The 20362-nt window shown below is 44.7% G+C and overlaps 1 protein-coding gene across 1 annotated transcript in view; it reads left to right on the top strand.

Moving 5' to 3' along the window:
* Nucleotides 1-20362, top strand: part of shank2b (SH3 and multiple ankyrin repeat domains 2b) — a gene marked incomplete at both ends in the record, with an annotated part of 198263 nt that overhangs the window by 32722 nt on the left and 145179 nt on the right. The window contains 2 exon segments of the mRNA XM_079496376.1: nt 16-93; nt 6754-6820. Of these exon segments, the coding sequence (XP_079352502.1) occupies nt 16-93; nt 6754-6820 (145 nt within the window).

Below are 20362 nucleotides of genomic sequence, written 5' to 3'. Positions count from 1 at the left end.
TTTATTTTATTCCAGGATAACTGTGCGAGGGTGCTGCTGGTCAGAGGAGCCGACAAGGAGGTGAAGAACTACAACAGCCAGAGTCCCTTTCAGGTAATTAAACTACAAGAACCCGAGTCCCTTTCAGGTAATTAAACTACAACAACCCGAGTCCCTTTCAGGTAATTAAACTACAACAACCAGAGTCCCTTTCAGGTAATTAAACTACAACAACCCGAGTCCTTTTCAGGTAATTAACCTACAACAACCCGAGTCCCTTTCAGGTAATTAAACTACAAGAACCCGAGTCCCTTTCAGGTAATTAAACTACAACAACCAGAGTCCCTTTCAGGTAATTAAACTACAACAACCCGAGTCCCTTTCAGGTAATTAAACTACAAGAACCCGAGTCCCTTTCAGGTAATTAAACTACAACAACCCGAGTCCCTTTCAGGTAATTAAACTACAACAACCAGAGTCCCTTTCAGGTAATTAAACTACAACAACCCGAGTCCCTTTCAGGTAATTAAACTACAACAACCCGAGTCCTTTTCAGGTAATTAACCTGCCACCATTGACTCCAGCGCTGTAGAGTCAATGCCAACATAATGCAGGTAAACGACCGCGAAGAAAGACCCCGTGAACCGGAAGTAGTGATCGGCCATTTTCGCGCCACAGTCGATGTCTAGCGCCAGAAGCGCTAATATGCTAACCGGGACGTCGCGATAATTTTTGTATTCATGCCTCAACCTCATATCACCTCGATCTGAGCCTCTAAAGGCGCTAAAGATCGCGAGTGTGTGTGGGATTTCTATGACGTCACACCATGGAAGCAAGCGTTGCCAAGCGACAGGAAGCTAAAAGAAGCCAACATACGGTGAATTTAATAGTATTATTTCTGGATTAATAGAAATCGACAAAAGACGAGATTTCTCGTATTGGCACAGGCGGGTTTAAGCTCTACATACGAGGACTCTCGAGCCTGGCATATATTGTGTTAAAACTCATCCACCGCCAGGAACGCTTTTTACGTGCTTTTATTGAACTGCCAGGGTGCCTTTAATGTGTTTTTATTAATTTATTATTAACCCTAGAACACTAAACACGGCCACGGGTGATTTTCACCCGGACAATTATATTTTTGTAGTTTTCATAATGTTGCCTATACTTTCATGATGCTCAGTGACATAATTTTGTTTTATTTTTCTTCACTGGACCATTGTCACAATGGATGGGCCAAAGGAGAAGTTCCCAGCTCCATTTATTTTTTTATTATTCTTTATTGTTTTACATTTTCTACATTTTTTAAATAATATGCACGTTTTTCACCGATTCGGGGGACAACCCCTATGATAGGATCTATTTTTTGTGTGTGTGAAAAGTCGTATTACGTCAAGTTTACATGTATTGCTGTACTTCAATATATTTTGATGAGAATTGGTTTACATTGGCTAAAATATACCCGTGTTTAGTGATGGTGTTAGTTGCTGCGAGAGTGAGGTCTAGCCAACACCAACTCAGGATTCCTGGATCTCTGCCCTCCACAAATTCCTATCCAACATCAGGTTCTTGAGCTCTGCAGTGTTGTTAGCCAAGCTGTCGCACCGCAGCACATCTACATAGGTGGTACGCTTCTTTCCCCTCCTGGCTTTGCCCTGGGTTGGCTCCCATAGGGTCAATTTACTTGCCTCAAGTTCTGGGTGTCTGACGCCCTGCCAGCCTCATCCTTCACTCTCTGACTTTGTCCGTGACCCGTGGTAGGTCCCCATAGAGGTCCACATTTCTGATGCGGTCCGTCCATGTGACACCTAGTGCCATTCGTAGCATTCTTGTGTAGACTCCATCCAGGGCTTTTCCTGTTGTACTGTGAGGGTCCACAACTAACTATATGTTTAGTGTTCTAGGGTTAATTCATAATCATGAATCATTTTCCGCCCGTATAGCCAAACAAAAATTGTTGTGAGCTTGCTATTTCTTTTGTTTAATTGGCAAATGTTGCCCGGGAATAGGGATGGCGGATGGGGTTCAAGTGGTGTGTACCTGCTGTGTGTGTGTGCACTGTACGCTAGAAATTACCTGTAGTGATGGTCGTTGGTACTGTGTGTGTGCGCGCATGACACGTACTGTATGCACACACACGCGAGCACCTGACATTGTAATAGCTGTGATTTCTGCTTTCTGTGTGTGTGCGTGCGTGTGTGCGTGCGTGCGCGTGCCTGCGTGCGTGCGCGTGCCTGCGTGCGTTTCCATGTGTGAGTGCGTGTGCCTGTGCGTGTGCCCGTGCGTGCGTGTGCCCGTGCGTGCGTGCGTGCGTGCGTGCGTGCGTGCGTGCGTGCGTGCGTGCGTGCGTGAGGTGGGGGTTACCGTAGCGATAAGCCCGGCAGCGATTAGAGCATCAACGTGTTGACACCAACGTTGACTCAGAGCCATACGCCTCGCTCACTACGGCTGGGAAGTAACTGAGTACATCTACTCAAGCAGTGGTGGAAAAAATACAATTTGTATTTTATTTTACTTTTACAGTGAAAGTATCAATACGGCAGTGTAGAAATACGTAAAGGTCCGGTAATCAGAATGTACTTGAGTAAATGTACTAAAGTATTGGTATCAAAATGTATTTAAAGTATACCAAAATTATGTTTTGTAAAAATGATCAAATCTACAAAGTAACTAGTAACTAGAGTTTTAAAATAAGTGTAGTTAAGTGGAGTAAAATATTTAAAGTAAAATGTATGGAATGTATTGGAAATTGGAAACATGTACAGTACTTGTAAGTGTTTCCATACAAATACCTATACCTATACGTACAAATACCTCAAAATTGTACTGTTCACTGGACCATTGTCACATGTCCCAGGAATGGGTGGACCAAAGGAGAAGTTCCCAGGCTCCATTTATTTTCTTTTTTTTTAAAACATTTTTAAAATAATATGCACGTTTTCACCGATTCAGGGGGCAACCCCTATGATAGTATCTTTTTTTTCTTTTTGAAAAGTCATGATGGAATATTACCTCAAGTTTCCATGTATTGCTGTACTTTAATATATTTTGTTGTACGTACCTACTTACGTACAAATACCTCAACATTGTACTGTTGTGTGCGTGCGTGCGTGCGTGCGTGCGTGCGTGCGTGCGTGCGTGCGTGCGCGCGTGCGTGCGTGCGTGCGGCGGTGGCCGCATCTCTGCGTCGCTGGTGGCGACCTGACCTCTTACGAGGCTTCGGAGGGACACTAGGAGAAGGGGCAACACGACCCAAAGCAATGTTTTGAACACCAGCCCCACAAGGACCTCCAAGAGCCAAGCTGGTGCCTATATGGGTCGTCTTCTGACTCTGGGTCCGAATATACAGGGATCTTGACCCTGCTCTGGAAATAGCTGAGCATAGGTCCATCATGGGCTGGGTCTTCTCAGGGGCAGGATTGGAGCATGCCGGTTGCAAGCTCATGATACCAAGCCAGACAGAGTGAGGAGCAGGCTGGGAAGCAGGTGTAACTGAGGTGGAGTGACGAAAGTCCTTTAGCCTCTCACCGACGATGTTAATGTGAGGTACAGTGGCTCACCCTTGGCCGCTCCTGGAACCATTGCTGCTGGGTTGAAATCCTTTTTTCAAGTTCAGCATGCTGATGGTGATGAGGCAAGTCACAGCAGTGTCAAATTTTGCTTTTCCTTTTGCTGGAAAGGTCTCTGTTCTGCTGGGTCCAGCTTTTGGCTTGAGTATACTGTCACAGTGTGACTTAAGAGAAGTGGGACCCAAGTGCAGAACATACAGGAGCAGGAGCAGAGCAGGGCAAATGAACACTGATTTATTCTCCAAAATACATACTGTACGAACATGTAGGACTGGAACCCCCGGTGTCATACACAACCACTTGTTACCATGACAACCTCCAGAGAAAATAGAGAGAGAGAGAGAGAGAGAGAGAGAGAGAGAGAGAGAGAGAGAGAGAGAGAGAGAGATTCATGGGGGCGAGTGTGGGCCACAGGGAACATCAAAGGGTTAAAATCTGGAGTGTAAAGTATTACAAAACAGTAAGATAAGTGTCCATGTTTTATCCCAAATGAATAACTCTTATGTGCTTGTACTCACAATTTGCTGGCTGGCAGCTCTTGATGTCTTTGACTAGTGTCCTGCTAGTCTCATTCTTCTGGTGTCTGGCAGTGTCCTGCTAGTCTCATTCTCCTGGTGTTTGGCAGTGTACTGCTAGTCTCATTCTCCTGGTGTCTGGCAGTGTCCTGCTGGTCTCATTCTCCTGGTGTCTGGCAGTGTCCTGCTAGTCTCATTCTCCTGGTGTCTGGCAGTGTCCTGCTAGTCTCATTATCCTGGTGTCTGGCAGTGTCCTGCTAGTCTCCTTCTCCTGGTGTCTGGCAGTGTCCTGCTAGTCTCATTCTACTGGCTGCTTCTTTCTGCCTCACTCTTTGAATTCCACCATAGAGGTTATTGTTGGTAACGTACACTCTTGCTGATGTTAAGTACTGCATCTGTACGCATATAATTCTGGTGTAGAACCCATGTAGATAATTCTGCTGGGTTGGCTTCAGGGTCCAGCATTCACTGCCATATATACTGAAGGAGAACAGACTCTACTCTGCTTAGAATCAGCTGAGTTTGGTGTGACGGGGGAGGTTGGAGTTCCATACGCTGGTCATGCCGTTCAGGGCCCTCCATGCAAGTGCCTTCCTCACTTTCAGGTCGGTGGAGTTGACCTATATGAGGTCAACTCTTACTTGAACTCTAACCCCAAGGAGGCTCCTTGGTGTTAGAGTGAAGCCAAGATCGTGCTCTCGTCCACTGATGGCCTTCCCTAGCGCGCAGGAGTGTGATGAGGACGAAGGGGGCAGTATCCTAACCAAGATGTCAAACTCCTCACTGTTGCCGTCTGGGGGCACCACCTTGGTCCTTGTTCCTGTTGCCGTCTGGGGTCACCACCTTGGTCCTTGTTCCTGTTGCCGTCTGGGGTCACCACCTTGGCCCTTGTTCCTGTTGCCGTGTGGGGTCACCACCTTGGCCCTTGTTCCTGTTGCCGTGTGGGGTCACCACCTTGGCCCTTGTTCCTGTTGCCGTCTGGGGTCACCACCTTGGCCCTTGTTCCTGTTGCCGTGTGGGGTCACCACCTTGGTCCTTGTTCCTGTTGCCGTCTGGGGTCACCACCTTGGCCCTTGTTCCTGTTGCCGTGTGGGGTCACCACCTTGGCCCTTGTTCCTGTTGCCGTGTGGGGTCACCACATTGGCCCTTGTTCCTGTTGCCGTCTGGGGTCACCACCTTGGTCCTTGTTCCTGTTCCTGTTCCTGTCCTGACAGACAGACAGACAGACAGACAGAACTTAATGTTTGGGTTACATCTAGGGCTGTCAAAATAACTGAGTTCATTAAGTAATTTGTGAAATTAATTTGATTAAAAATGTTAACGCAATTAGTGCATGCCTAGATGACCCGCCCCATACATCCCATAAACCACTCTGCACTAGTCATTGCTCTGGTATCTGATGGCTGATAGATCCAAACCAGATGGAAAGAGAAGCCCTATCTATCTGGATGGGGAAAAAACACAAGTCGGTTATTGCCATAAAAGGCTGACAATTTATATTGACAGAGGCTCAAATCACATAGCATGACAACGGGGTGAGAAACCATCCTGCCACACTGGATTAGTTAAAAAGAATACATACATACATACGTATAGTAACGTATGTCTGTCGTTTATCTTTCCATTCCCACAATATACACAAAAGAACAGCATATTTTGGTCATAGTTCGAATGGTGATTAATCATGATTACATTTTTTTTAAGCTGTGATTCATTCCGATTAAACTTTTTAATCGTTTGACACGACAGCCCCAACACAATCCTGCTTGTCTCCATGCCACTGTTGATTGCATCGACTAAAAACTATGACGAAAAATCTTTGTCGACTTTTTTCACAGACACAAACTAAAAACGAATGACTAAAACTATGATGACTAAAACTAAAAGATCCAGTAGAACTAAATGTTAGGGAGGGACTAGTGGAGAAGAGATCCAGTAGAACTAAATGTTAGGGAGGGACTAGTGGAGAAGAGATCCAGTAGAACTAAATGTCAAGGAGGGACTAGTGGAGAAGAGATCCAGTAGAACTAAATGTTAGGGAGGGACTAGTGGAGAAGAGATCCAGTAGAACTAAATTGCAGGGAGGGACTAGTGGAGAAGATATCCTGTAGAACTATGTTAGGGAGGGACTAGTGGAGAAGAGATCCAGTAGAACTACATGTCAGGGAGGGACTAGTGGAGAAGAGATCCAGTGGAACTAAATGTTAGGGAGGGACTATAGTGGAGAAGAGATCCAGTAGAAGTAAAAGACATTTTATGTTTGTCTGAAAATAGCAGATCTACAAGGACACTTGTTATAGGAGAAGTACTTTTTACATTTGTTTTTACTATATGATGTAAACTGTGTGTGTGTGTGTGTGTGTGTGTGTGTGTGTGTGTGTGTGTGTGTGTGTGTGTGTGTGTGTGTGTGTGTGTGTTTGCACTCGCGCATGTGTGTGTGTGTGTGCGTGCGTGCGTGTGCGTGCTGTGATTGCTAGATTACCACAGATGGTTAAAGCCATGTAGATTAAAGCGTGAATTAACGTGATTAAAATGTAAATCTGTTGATTACGACGTGCTGTATGGAGCGTGATGTCATTCTAATGATGTCATTTTAATGATGTAATTTTAATGATGTCATTTCATGGTGTGACTCTCTCTCTCTCACTCTCTCTCTCTCTCTCTCTCTCTCTCTCTCTCTTTCTCTCCAGGTGTCAATCATCGCGGGGAACTTTGAGCTCGGTGAGCTGATAAAGAACCATAAGGAGTCAGACACAGGTGAGTGGAAGCTTCTCTGCTCCCCTCCAAAGGATTAGAATCGACGTACGATAAATCGTTACACGCCTATTCGGCATCCATTTCAAATCCCCCCAGATGCGATCGCTCCTGAATGACCTTTGAGTTGTAATCCCAAAAAAACCCACACAGGATTAACGGGAGAGGCCTGTCGACCATGTCCAGACCTTACATGAGGACAGTCCCTGACTAGATAGCTGTCATACTGTGCTGTGCTGTGTGGTTGGTTGGTTGGTTGGTTGGTTGATTGGTTGGTCGACACCTCTTCTGTCTACCCAGGAGGGAATACGTGTTTAACGCGCATCTTTTACTTTAACAACCTAAAACAAAAAAACAAAAAACAAAAACAAAGATGTCCTTTAAAGACAAACAGACTGTGTTCTACATTCAGATGTCAGAAGATGAAAGGAATGCGTCTTTTGGTTTCATGATCACACATCTGTCACAGACAGGCTGCTGATATGGACTGTTTATCACGCAGACAGACTGCTGATAAGGACTGTTTATCACGCAGACAGGCTGCTGATATGGACTGTTTATCACGCAGACAGGCTGCTGATAAGGACTGTTTATCACACAGACAGGCTGCTGATATGGACTGTTTATCACGCAGACAGGCTGCTGATAAGGACTGTTTATCACGCAGACAGGCTGCTGATAAGGACTGTGTATCACGCAGACAGGCTGCTGATATGGACTGTTTATCAACACAGACAGGCTGCTGATATGGACTGTTTATCATGCAGACAGGCTGCTGATAATGACTGTTTATCACGCAGACAGGCTGCTGATAAGACTGTTTATCACGCAGACAAGCTGCTGATATAGACTGTTTATCACGCAGACAGGCTGCTGATAAGACTGTTTATCACGCAGACAAGCTGCTGATATAGACTGTTTATCACGCAGACAGGCTGCTCATATGGTCTGTTTATCACGCAGACAGATAGGCTGCTGATATGGACTGTTTATCACGCAGACAGGCTGCTCATATGGACTGTTTATCACGCAGACAGACAGGCTGCTGAAATGGACTGTTTATCATGCAGACAGGCTGCTGATATGGACTGTTTATCACGCAGACAGGCTGCTGATATGGACTGTTTATCATGCAGACAGACAGGCTGCTGATATGGACTGTTTATCATGCAGACAGGCTGCTGATATGGACTGTTTATCACGCAGACAGACAGGCTGCTGATATGGACTGTTTATCACGCAGACAGGCTGCTGATATGGACTGTTTATCATGCAGACAGACAGACAGGCTGCTGATATGGACTGTTTATCACGCAGACAGGCTGCTGATATGGACTGTTTATCACACAGACAGACAGGCTGCTGATATGGACTGTGTATCACGCAGACAGACAGGCTGCTGATATGGACTGTTTATCACGCAGACAGACAGGCTGCTGATATGGACTGTGTATCACGCAGACAGGCTGCTCATATTAACTGTTTATCACGCAGACAGACAGGCTGCTGATATGGACTCGATGCTAGTATTTGACAGAATACATTGTCCGGTTCGCCGCTGTGAGCTCAAGCTGTCCTAGAAAAATACTGTAAGGGCTACTGTAGCGGCAGCTAAAATTATAATAAGCTCCTGGAATAGACGAGGATGCAAAGTCTGGTATTTAGTTCTGGCTGTACTCTGTATACTGTAGTTCCTATTTATATTTAGTACTAGCAGTACAGTGTAAGGTTCCTATTTGGACTGTTGGGCAGTGTGAGACACATCACGTATAGTTCCTATTGGACTGTTGGGCAGTGGTGACCACATCAGGTGACCAAAAGCCGCTCACTGTCGATTAGGAACACGAGAATATCGGCTTCATGTTGAATGATACAACGTAGAAGCATGCCTTATATAATATAAGCCACTGTAGTGCTATTTTCAGCCGTTATATTTATTGTACTGTCATGTGCTCACCGGTGTGATGACGAAGCCTTCACTACAACCATATCATAGTGTTGTTGCGATCTGTTTTGGCTCCACTAGCAGCGAGGTGCTATAAGAACGCCAACAGGCTCTGTGCACATGCAGAACAGCAGCCATGTTGGACAGAAATGGGCCTCTTTATTACTTCCTTCATTATGTGATACCGATGATACAAATGAACGATTCACTTAGTGTGGAACCCTGGATTTGGTATCAAACTCTACCAAATTCACCAGAGCACAGGAACTTACATCTACTGTTTCTGGGGGAGGACCTGACCCCCTGCTTTGGGGTGTTTTGTATGTGTTTTGTTAACATATACTCTAATAGACCCCCAGGTGTTTTGGATGTGTTTTGTTAACATTACTCTAATAGACCCCCAGGTGTTTTGGATGTGTCTATGGAGTTAACATATACTCTAATAGACCCCCAGGTGTTTTGGATGTGTCTATGGAGTTAACATTACTCTAATAAACCCCCAGGTGTTTTGGATGTGTCTATGGAGTTAACATTACTCTAATAGACCCCCAGGTATTTTGGATGTGTCTATGGAGTTAACATTACTCTAATAGACCCCCAGGTGTTTTGGATGTGTCCCTGTGTATTTTTTGGTTTCTCAAAAGACCCAATCGAGGCCCAGGTCAAAAGGCCCAATCAAAATGACGGCAATATAGTGACGTCACAATATCATCCCCTCCCCTCCCCCTTTATAATACAACAACAGCTGTGGGTTCATCTTAAGTTCAGGTGGATCACCACACATCACCACCCACCAGGCAAACCATTCAGGTGGATCACCACCCATCACCACCCACCAGTCAAATCAATGCGAGACTGGTGACGTATTGTAGAGCTGCCACAGCGCAAATGTAAACACAAGCTAACAAGACTACAACTCAAAATTATTATGGAGATATCAGATTCTTGTCCCGTTGCTTCCGGCTCATCGTTTCTGCTTGAGGCTTCATACACACCTACACAACAAATGTTCGGTCCGTGTGTGATGTCTGATTGCTGTTTGATTGCTGTTCCAATTCATTTTCAATGGGAGTCACATTGTTTGATGAGGGGGGAGCAATCAGCAATCAAACACAAATGTTTGATCAAACCATGTGACTCCCATTGGAAAAGCATTGTGGTGGCCCAAAAAAACGACCAAACATTGCTTGATTGGTGTTTGGTACGTGTGAACTAGGCCTGAGAGAGACCAGATCATGGTAGGAGGAGGGAACTTGTGAACTCAATACTGCCACAATCTGGCGGAGTCAGGTTAGGAAACTCCCCACTAATAAGGGAAAATTTGCTTAAAATTTCCAACCCAACTCCCTTGGGAAACTTTGTGACAGCTGCTGAAAGTTGGGGTACCATTATCAACCAAAATTTCATTATACTTTAAGTAGCATGTGACATGTCAAACTAGGGGGTTTTCATGATGCTGAATCCATTGCAAGCATTAGTTTTGCGCAAAAAACACTCCTTTGCCTAAAAATGCCCATAGCCGTGCCACATTTGGGCACATCCCCTAGTTTGACATGTCACATGCTACTTAAAGTATAATGAAATTTGGAATTATTTGCCTTATATTGGTTGATAATTGTACCCCAACTTTTCCCAAGGGAGTTGGGTTGGAACAATTTTTTCTGTGATAGTAGACACCTTTATGAACACATCTGTGAAGAAAGCTAGTGGTAAGCATTTCTTTTGCAGATTTGCCACAACTTAAGCTAACTTTACCTAACTACACTGCCAGGTGAAAAGAAGCAGCTTGGACTCAAGCTCATAGTCCGTTGCTCTCCCCAGATTTGCAGAATGATTGTAACGCCCAGGATTACATTAGACAATTGACACTGGGTAAAAAGAAATCTCCTGGATTGTGACAGTCCGGCGATGTTGGCAGCCCTGGATAGGGCCTGTGTAAGAATGATTGACACATGGAGAGGGCCAGTGTAAGAATGATTGACAGACCACCCACTTGCAGGGTGTGATAATCCCACAGGGCGCACACATTCACCACCACCACCACCACGCACGCACGCACGCACGCACGCACGCAGGCAGGCAGGCACAAACAAACAAACAAACAAACAAACAAACAAACAAACAAACAAACAAACAAACACACGCGTGAGCACACACATCTTCGTCTTCCATGTATTTTTGGTTTCTTCCTGAAAGCCTTTGAGTCAAAAGGCCCAATCGAAATACACCACCAGTGATATCATAAGCCTAACCCCTCCCCCATTATTTTACAACACACTGCTGGGGGCGAGGCTTAAATTCAGGTTGGTGGTGCTAAGGTGAACACCAGAAATACTTAATGAACTGTTGGGTGTGGCCACATAAAAATCATCACTTTAACACACTAACACCTTTTTAAAGAAATCTTCCTCATGATAATACCTGATGATCGTGTTTGTGTGTGTGTGTGTGTGTGTGTGTGTGTGTGTGTGTGTGTGTGTGTGTGTGTGTGTGTGTGTGTGTGTGCGTGTGCGTGCGTGCGTGTACGGTGACAGGTGTGTGCACGTGGGAGGATGAGGGGAACTCTGATGAGGTGCTGGTCCCGTATTTTTCTGGGTTGCCTAGCAACACTGAGGATTGTCGTCCCCCCCCCCCCCCCGCACACACACACACTCTGGGTTGCCTAGCAACGGTGAGGTTGTCCGTCCCCCCCACTCTGGGTTGCCTAGCAACGGTGAGGTTGTCCGTCCCCCCCACTCTGGGTTGCCTAGCAATGATGAAGATTGTTTCCTGGAAGAGACCAATCAGCAGTTCTGGTTCCCTGGAGTGTTGTTAGTCATAGTCAATGGATCCTCTATTGACAGAGTCACTGAATACAAGTATCTGGGTATCTGGCTCGATGAAAAATTTACCTTTAAACACCATATCACTGACCTTATTACCACCAAGTTAAGGCAGAAAATTGGTTTTCTTTACAGAAATAAAGCTAACTTCCCAATGATCTGTAGGAAAAGGGTTGTTGATGCTGTTTTCATGTCAGTTCTGGACTACGGTGATGTCATTTATAGAAATGCTGCCCTTACCACTCTTCTACCCCTAGATACAGTTTATCACTCAGCACTAAGGTTCATCACAGGAGAAAACTACAGCACTCACCATTGCACCCTTTATGATAAAGTAGGTTGGTCTTCCCTCTCTGAGAGGAGAACCATGCACTGGCACCAGTTTATTTTTAAAGCCATAGATGGAAAGCTACCATCGTACATCACGTTGCTGTTAAAATGGAAAAGAAATACTCGCCAGACCCGTTCAAGTGAATGGCTTTCTCTAGAGGTCCCATCCGTACAATCTGAACTAGGAAAATCAGCTTTTTGCTTCGATGCCCCCACCACATGGAACACTTTACAGCAAACATTGAAAATTAATACCCCAATATCTTACGGACAATTTTATAACCTGCTTTTGAACCTCCCTACCTCAATATGTAACTGTTTTTAACTTATGTTTTGTCTCACTGTTAGTACAATATGTCTCTATACCTTACAAGAAGATTTGTTTTGTGTTTTATACCTGCATGTCTTAATTTGTTTCATATACTGTATGTAATCTCGTCAGCATTGAAAATGAGGGAGAACCTCAATTGCTCTTTCGAGAATAAATAAAGGTTTCAATCAATCAATAGTCTATTGAGTAAAATTTTATTTCGTTTTTGTCATATTTTAGTCATGTGAAAGATCTACAAACTAGTTCTACTGGATCTCTTCTCCACTAGTCCCTCCCTAACATTTAGTTCTACTGGATCTCTTCTCCACTAGTCCCTCCCTGACATTTAGTTCTACAGGATCTCTTCTCCACTAGTCCCTCCCTGACATTTAGTTCTACTGGATCTCTTCTCCACTAGTCCCTCCCTGACATTTAGTTCTACAGGATCTCTTCTCCACTAGTCCCTCCCTGACATTTAGTTCTACTGGATCTCTTCTCCACTAGTCCCTCCCTGACATTTAGTTCTACTGGATCTCTTCTCTACTAGTCCCTCCCTGACATTTAGTTCTACTGGATCTCTTCTCTACTAGTCCCTCCCTGACATTTAGTACTACTGGATCTCTTCTCTACTAGTCCCTCCCTGACATTTCGTACTACTGGATCTCTTCTCTACTAGTCCCTCCATAACATTTCAGTCTAGTTTTTATTTGTTGATGAAATTGTCAGTATATTTTGAACGTCTGGTGAACGCAGAAACACTCTAGACGCGCGTGATTCCAACACACGTGAATATCGATCTACAAGCTCTCAACGTTGCGATCTTGTACTGTAGATCTGCCATTTTCAGTGAAAAGTTCTGAAAATGTCCAAAACATTTATAATTTTCTACGTAACGAGTGCCTTTGAATCCAGTATTTACTCAAGTTCGTTCAGCCTATCTGCATGGCAGGGTAGCGGATTTAAGGGTTAAAATAATCAACACTTCTTCATCCAAAGCAATAAATAGCCTTTGGATTGAATTGGCAGCGTCGGAAGCAGACTCTGGTAATCCATGCATGATAAGGGGGTGTGCAGTGTGTGTGTGCGTGCGTGCGTGTGCGTGCGATAAGGGGGTGTGCAGTATGCCACATGATTTGCATACATGACACACACACACACACAGCCTCCTGCTCGAGCACAATCTATTCACAACGTTAATGTATGTTTTCTCGGTCATTGTACTCCATAATAACCTTCCATTAAACATCATAATAACCTTCCATTCAGCCAGAGCAGCTCGCCAAGGATTAAGAAGTGGGGTTCATTCATATTTCTAGGGGCATTCAGTATTTCATTTCCCATGAGCACTTTCTTACGTTTTTAATCGTTCATTTTACTTTCGTTTCTTAGTAGGGGCGCACGATTATGAAATTATGACCAACATCCGATCTCCGATTATTTGCAGGGTCATATCTGCCGATACCAATTCAGAGCCATTGACAGTCACGTTATTATTGCGTCATCAATAACTGTGAAAATAATCGGCATTATTTTGAGACCAATCCGATACCGATATGGCATTTTTATGGCCGATATAATGCTACCGATTATATCGTGCACCACTATTTCTTAGACATACCAACAGCACTACAGTCATTAGTCAGACAAATCACCTATGCTGCGGGTTAAAAATCACCCGTGCTGCGGGTTAAAAATCACCCGTGCTGCAGGTTAAAAATCACCCGTGCTGCAGGTTAAAAATCACCCGTGCTGCAGGTTAAAAATCACCCGTGCTGCAGGTTAAAAATCACCTGTGCTGCAGGTTAAAAATCACCCTCAGCATGCGGGCCGCTGTTAAACAAATATTTTTAGCGACACTTATCTATATCAATTAAAAAAAGCTTTAGACGTCCCCGCAGACGTCCTAAGTACCTCGCGGTTTTATTTATTAGGACGTCCAGGGATGCTTTTTCTTATGTGACACATGCTTATTTATTTAATCACAGAAATTAGACTTTGCTAAGTAACCAGACATCAAGATTTAACATTTTATAAGTAGCATCTTGACTTTGCTCTTCCATTAGTTTTTGAGTTGTGGCCTTGCTTGACCTTCTCACTGCTACTGATGAAAGGAGGAAATACTCTTCACCATTTATAGCTCTTGAATATGATCTTTCTTTCCTCACTTGCTTTCATGCATTTTGTTGGGAAGCTTGTGAGCGTCTACATCTGGGGGGTGAGAGAGAGAGAGAGAGAGAGAGAGAGAGAGAGAGAGAGAGAGAGAGAGAGAGAGAGAGAGAGAGAGAGAGAGGCTGCCACAACTATTCACGGCTACTTCTCCCTCCCATCTCTCTCTCTCTCTCTCTCTCTCTCTCTCTCTCTCTCTCTCTCTCTCTCTCTCTCTCTCTCTCTCTCTCTCTCTCTCTCTCTCTCTCTCTCTCTCTCTCTCTCTCTCTCTCTCTCTCTCTTGCCCGCCCGCCGTGGCCAAGCAGCGATCATGTGCGCAGCGGCTGGCCCGGAACGGAACGGAACGCGTCTCCTCCGGGCGGCGCACCGCACTCCGTGGCTCAGTAGCTGTCCATGGTCCTGAAACACCTCCTGTAGCTGTAACACAGTTCACACTGTGTCTCGTAGCTGTCCGTGGTCCTGATATGCTGGCTGCATCTTGCTCGCGCTCTGCGTCTCAGTAGCTGTCTGTGGTTCTGAAATGCATCTCGTTTGGTGTCCATGGTGCTGAAATGCCGGTTGCATCTCGCGCTCTGCGTCTCGGTAGCTGTCCATGGTCCTGACGGGTAAAGTCACCCTCATCTTTAAAGTCCATTGACATTCCCTAAACGTGGAGTAGCGAGGAGTATAGAAACATGAAGTCTTTCCTCAATGCCTTAAAAAAGGAAGGTAAGACATTGTTGACTTTTATTTGTATTTTCATATAGATCAGTGTGTCATGTTTCGTTCCATTCAGTCACGTTATTCCATTATTTTCGGCCATGTGTGTAAAACTCCCTTTCAGTCTTATTCCTGTCCCTTTGAGCTGGTTCATTTGCCCTGCCTGCTTCGTCCTCTCCAACTTGCTGAAGGATGTGTTATTTTTAGTCTGTGCGTAACACTTTGCTCCGTATAGCGTTGGGTCCACAGAATAATCCATACAGCCTGCGCCGCATACATCTGTACATCTGTCAGACGTGATTTCACTCACTTGTTGTAACTTAATGACACAGCTGGGCTTATGGTGCGTATTGTACTGCACAGCGGTGTAAAGTAACTAAGTAGATTAGATAAGTAGACTTAAGCACAGTTGTGAGGTACTTTTAACTTTACTGTATATTTCCAATTTGCAATACTTTTCCTTGTACTCCACTACATCTCAGAAGCAAATATTGTGCTTTTACTCCACTACAGTTATTTGAGAACTTTAGCTACTAGTTACTTTTTAGATTGTGATTATTATTGCAAAACATATCCTACATACAGCCTATATACCGGTACATTATGGCCATTTGACAATAGCCGATCTACAAGCTCACAATTTGTCGTAATGTGACGCATTGTGAGCTTGTAGATCTGCTACTTTCAAGGAATTTGTATACATTTTGTACATTTGAAAACACAAATGCGAAATGGGACATTCTGCATAATGAGTACTTCCTACTTTTGGTATACTACATTTTCATAACAATACTGTTCTACTTTTAGTAAATGCTGTACTGTACTAATGTACTAATTTAAGTACATTTTGAACACCATACTTTTAACTTGGAACAGAGTAACAGAGTATTTCTACATTGCAGCGTATTGATGATACTTTTACTTAAGTCAAACACGTGAGTACTTTATTGCATCCTGTATGTTAGAATAATCAGTGCGAAGGAGATCAGCTGTGTGAGATACATGCTGTAGCATGAGGTTTCTAGGTCAGAGTCAGAGAGAGGAGAAATGTAACTGTGCTCAAGGTGGAGAAAACACCCCCAGTGACACGATGTGTGTGTGTGCGCGTGTGTGTGTGGGGGGTGTGTGTGTGTGTGTGTGTGTGTGTGTGTGTGTGTGTGTGTGTGTGTGTGTGTGTGTGTGTGTGTGTGTGTGTGTGTGTGTGTGTGTGTGTGTGTGTGTGTGTGTGTGTGTGCATGCGCAGTTCCCCATCTGTCGCTGTGTGAAAGCCATCGGTGGTTTCCGCGGTTTGATTGATCTGTTGCTGTTTTGTCAATTAACTTGGAGATGTTCACACATGAACCTGGAGATGTTCACACATGAACCTGGAGATGTTCACACATGAACCTGGAGCTGTTCACACATGAACCTGGATATGTTCACACATGAACCTGGAGATGTTCACACATGAACCTGGAGATGTTCACACATGAACCTGGAGATGTTCACACATGCAGTTCAATCCTCATTCAATGAACCTGGAGATGTTCACACATGCAGTTCAACCCTCACTCAATGAACCTGGAGATGTTCACACATGCAGTTCAATCCTCATTCAATGAACCTGGAGATGTTCACACATGCAGTTCAAACCTCACTCAATGAACCTGGAGATGTTCACACATGCAGTTCAATCCTCATTCAATGAACCTGGAGATGTTCACACATGCAGTTCAATCCTCACTCAATGAACCTGGAGATGTTCACACATGCAGTTCAATCCTCACTCAATGAACCTGGAGATGTTCACACATGCAGTTCAATCGTCACTCAATGAACTTGGAGATGTTCACGTGCACATCTGTCTGTCTGTCTGTCTGTCTGTCTGTCTGTCTGTCTGTCTGTCTGTCTGTCTGTCTGTCTGTCTGTCTGTCTGTCTGTCTGTCTGTCTGTCTGTCTGTCTGTCTGTCTGTCTGTCCGAGCACCGACAGCTGCAACACCTAAAGTGGCCAGTAGAGCACAGAGTAGCACAGTACCAGTACAGACTACAGTACGCTTTAAACTTAATACAGTGGACATTTGACAATAACAGATCTACAAGCTCACAACGCATTGCCACGCACGTGCCCTGCGTGTGTTAGTTTGGCTGTTATTAGTGCTAATACCTACATTGCTCTTTAATGCACGTGTGAACCCTCTTTATGACCTCTCAATCACCATGCTGACCTCAAGCGAGTTGCACCACTATTTGCAGCCTGAAAAGTAACAGTTTTTGTACATACAGTATGAGGTTTCCAGCCGACACGGGCGATATACGTCATTGTCTCGTTTTCAACAACACCACATACACTACAATGTTTCACTGGGTTCGAGTTCTATGAAAACACTACAATGTTTCACTGGCTTTTATAAAAAGACCACTATAGGCTTCTATAGTAAAGGCTCTGTCCCTTTCGTCCCTCTGCACCACAACATTTCACTGAACATTTCCGTCGAACGGTCGGGGAGGGGACTGCCCATAAGTCCCACATCCCATTAGTCCGACCAATGTGGCCGGTTAAGACTGAGGTTAGGGTTAGCGACCTAAGTGGCCGGTTAAGACTGAGTGCTGAGTGCCAAGCAGGGAGGCATTGGGTCCTGTTTTTACAGTCTTTGGTATGACCCGGCCGGGGATCGAACCCTGACCTTCCGTTTCAGGGCAGACACTCTAACCACAAGGCCACTGTCTGGTTAAGACTGAGGTTAGGGTCAGTGACCTACGTGGCTGGTTAAGACTGAGGTTAGGGTTAGTGACCTACGTGGCTGGTTAAGACTGAGGGCTGGTTAGTGACCTACGTGGCTGGTTAAGACCTGGTACTTAAAACACGCATAATACTGCCCTTAGTGACCAACGTGGCCGGTTAAGACTGAGCTTAGGTTTCTTGTGCTGTTGCAACGTTTCGGACGATGTGTCCTTCAGGCAAGAGATTCTTGGAAGAATGAGTCTGTTGCCATGCTGTTGCAACGTTTCGGATGAATTGTGAATGTTTATTATGACGTGTCAGGAATGGGAACGTATTACACCTGTTTTCCTTGCTTACTTACTGTAAGTCTCTCTGGATGAAGAGTGTCTGCTAAATGCCTAAATTGTACATTCATTGTAAATTGGTTCTTGTGCTCAAATGTAAGACTCATTTAAAGGTCTTGTACTCTCTCAGAGTTAAATGAACACTCAAGGTTTTAGTGCTTCAACACATTCTCACTCCTAAAACAGCAAACGGCAGGCGGCTTGCTTGGGACAGATTTGACCAAATAGCAGATTATGGTTACAAGGTTTACTGTGGCCTATATATAATCACTTATTTTGGACTTGTTTTCACCGCTGAGGTTGCAGATCAGGTGATTGATAGATGTACGGATATAACTAAACTTTGCTGTTTCATAGCTTTGCTTAATTACTGATTCAGACCCTCCGCAAAGGGGTTATAACAAACAGGTCTGGTAACTGTGATTTAACACACACCAAGGTAACATTTATATTACTCAAACACACATAGCCTCGACGTTGCAATAATGCCCGTAAACAATCACTTGATTTTGGCCATTTTATTACTATTATCTCATAACACACTCACACACGTACAAACATACTTCTACTACACTTGTGTACAGTATAAAGCCTTATTTGCCTTGTCTGGCCCGTGTTAGATAGTACAATAGCATTGATGATCATTACAACAAAGGAACCTGAGACTGTGGCGTTTAGGTAATAACTGCAAACACAAAGAGAAACACAAGATACATACTATTAATTCACAGATATAGCGACTGCATAGATGCATCATTTATGACTGAATTTAGAGCATTTAACGAACATATAACACATTAAAAGGACTTACTTAAACGCGTCATCCCGTCTGCTACATTGTTCTGCACTGAAAGAATGAATGAACACATCGTGCCCTGGTATAGCTCGCCCCTCTCTCTGTCACCCGACACTTCCTATCCCCATACCATGTCCTGTCCTAGTATGAACTCGCATTCCTGGTATATAGTATTAGTAACACATTTACCCCCCAATTAGCTGTATTAATATCTACATCCCTGAGACATGCTGTAATTGGTTGATAAGAGGATCTCTGTTCTTATATAACACAGAGTATTTACTGTATAGGCAGTGAACTTCATAATAGCACCAACATTCTATACATAAATGACACAACATGAAGTTACAAATATAAGCTGGGCCGGCACTTAATATTATAATGATCCCACTCACGGAATAAACTCGACACCTCCCACTTTTAGGCTACGGTTTGAAATAAACCCAGTAGGCTAAATAGATTCCCCACAATCATTTGCAAACAAAAACATTCAAACAAAAATAAAAAATAAGTATATCAATCATGCTTCTAATCGATGAACGCCTCCGGATGGCACTCACCAGTTGAACTTATGAAATAATAAACCTAGTTTACTTTCATGCACTGAATTAATTTTGATCTCAATCTGACTGTAGGAGGTAGGCACCACCGCTTTGCTCCTTACTGAGTGACAAGTATGCCCCATCACCCAGCTGCCTCAAGTAAACACCCACTGACTAGTCTTACTCGCGCAGCATGCATATGGAAGAGTTCGTTAGGGTATTTCTCAAGAGGACTTTCTAGTCTAATTCACTGATCTTCAACCGGGATTAGGACAACCAGCCGCCGCACATCACGATGGAGGATGACGGATGGCCATGCCACCACGTCTTTCACCACCTGCGACCAACTGATGGGCAGACTTGGACATGTCCGCACCTTTACGTCCCTGACGACACCCTGGTTATCTGGATTCACCTCCACGACACGACCCATCCGGAATCGACCTCGTAGAGCATTCTGGTCCGCGACCCACACCAGGTCGCCGACTGCCACGTTCCGTGCTGGAACGTGCCATTTCTCTCGGATGAAGAGATGAGGGCCCGCCAGCTGGCTCCACCGCTTCCAGAACTTGTCCACCTCGCGCTGGACCGCCCGAAGACGACTGTACGGGTAGCTAGGGAAGTCAAAGCCCAGGATGTCTCCCCTGGGCCCTGCCCGCCCCAACAGCAGAGAGTTGGGAGTGATGATGTCCACGGAATCCTCGTCGACTTGAGTTCTGGCTCCGATGGGTCTTTCGTTGGCCAGGTTAGCAGCAAGGTAGAGTAGAGTCTGGAACTCCAACGCCGACAGATCATCGGTGTCGCCGACGCTGCTCAACGCCCTTTTCAGAACATGGACGGCAGCTTCGGCCGCCCCGTTCCGATGCGGTGAGTCCGCTGGGCTAAACTC

Source organism: Electrona antarctica (assembly GCF_951216825.1).
Source record: "Electrona antarctica genome assembly, chromosome: 3".
Taxonomy (NCBI): domain Eukaryota; kingdom Metazoa; phylum Chordata; class Actinopteri; order Myctophiformes; family Myctophidae; genus Electrona; species Electrona antarctica.
The sequence above is the reverse complement of the archived record's forward strand: the minus strand, read 5'-3'. Positions and strand labels throughout refer to the sequence as shown.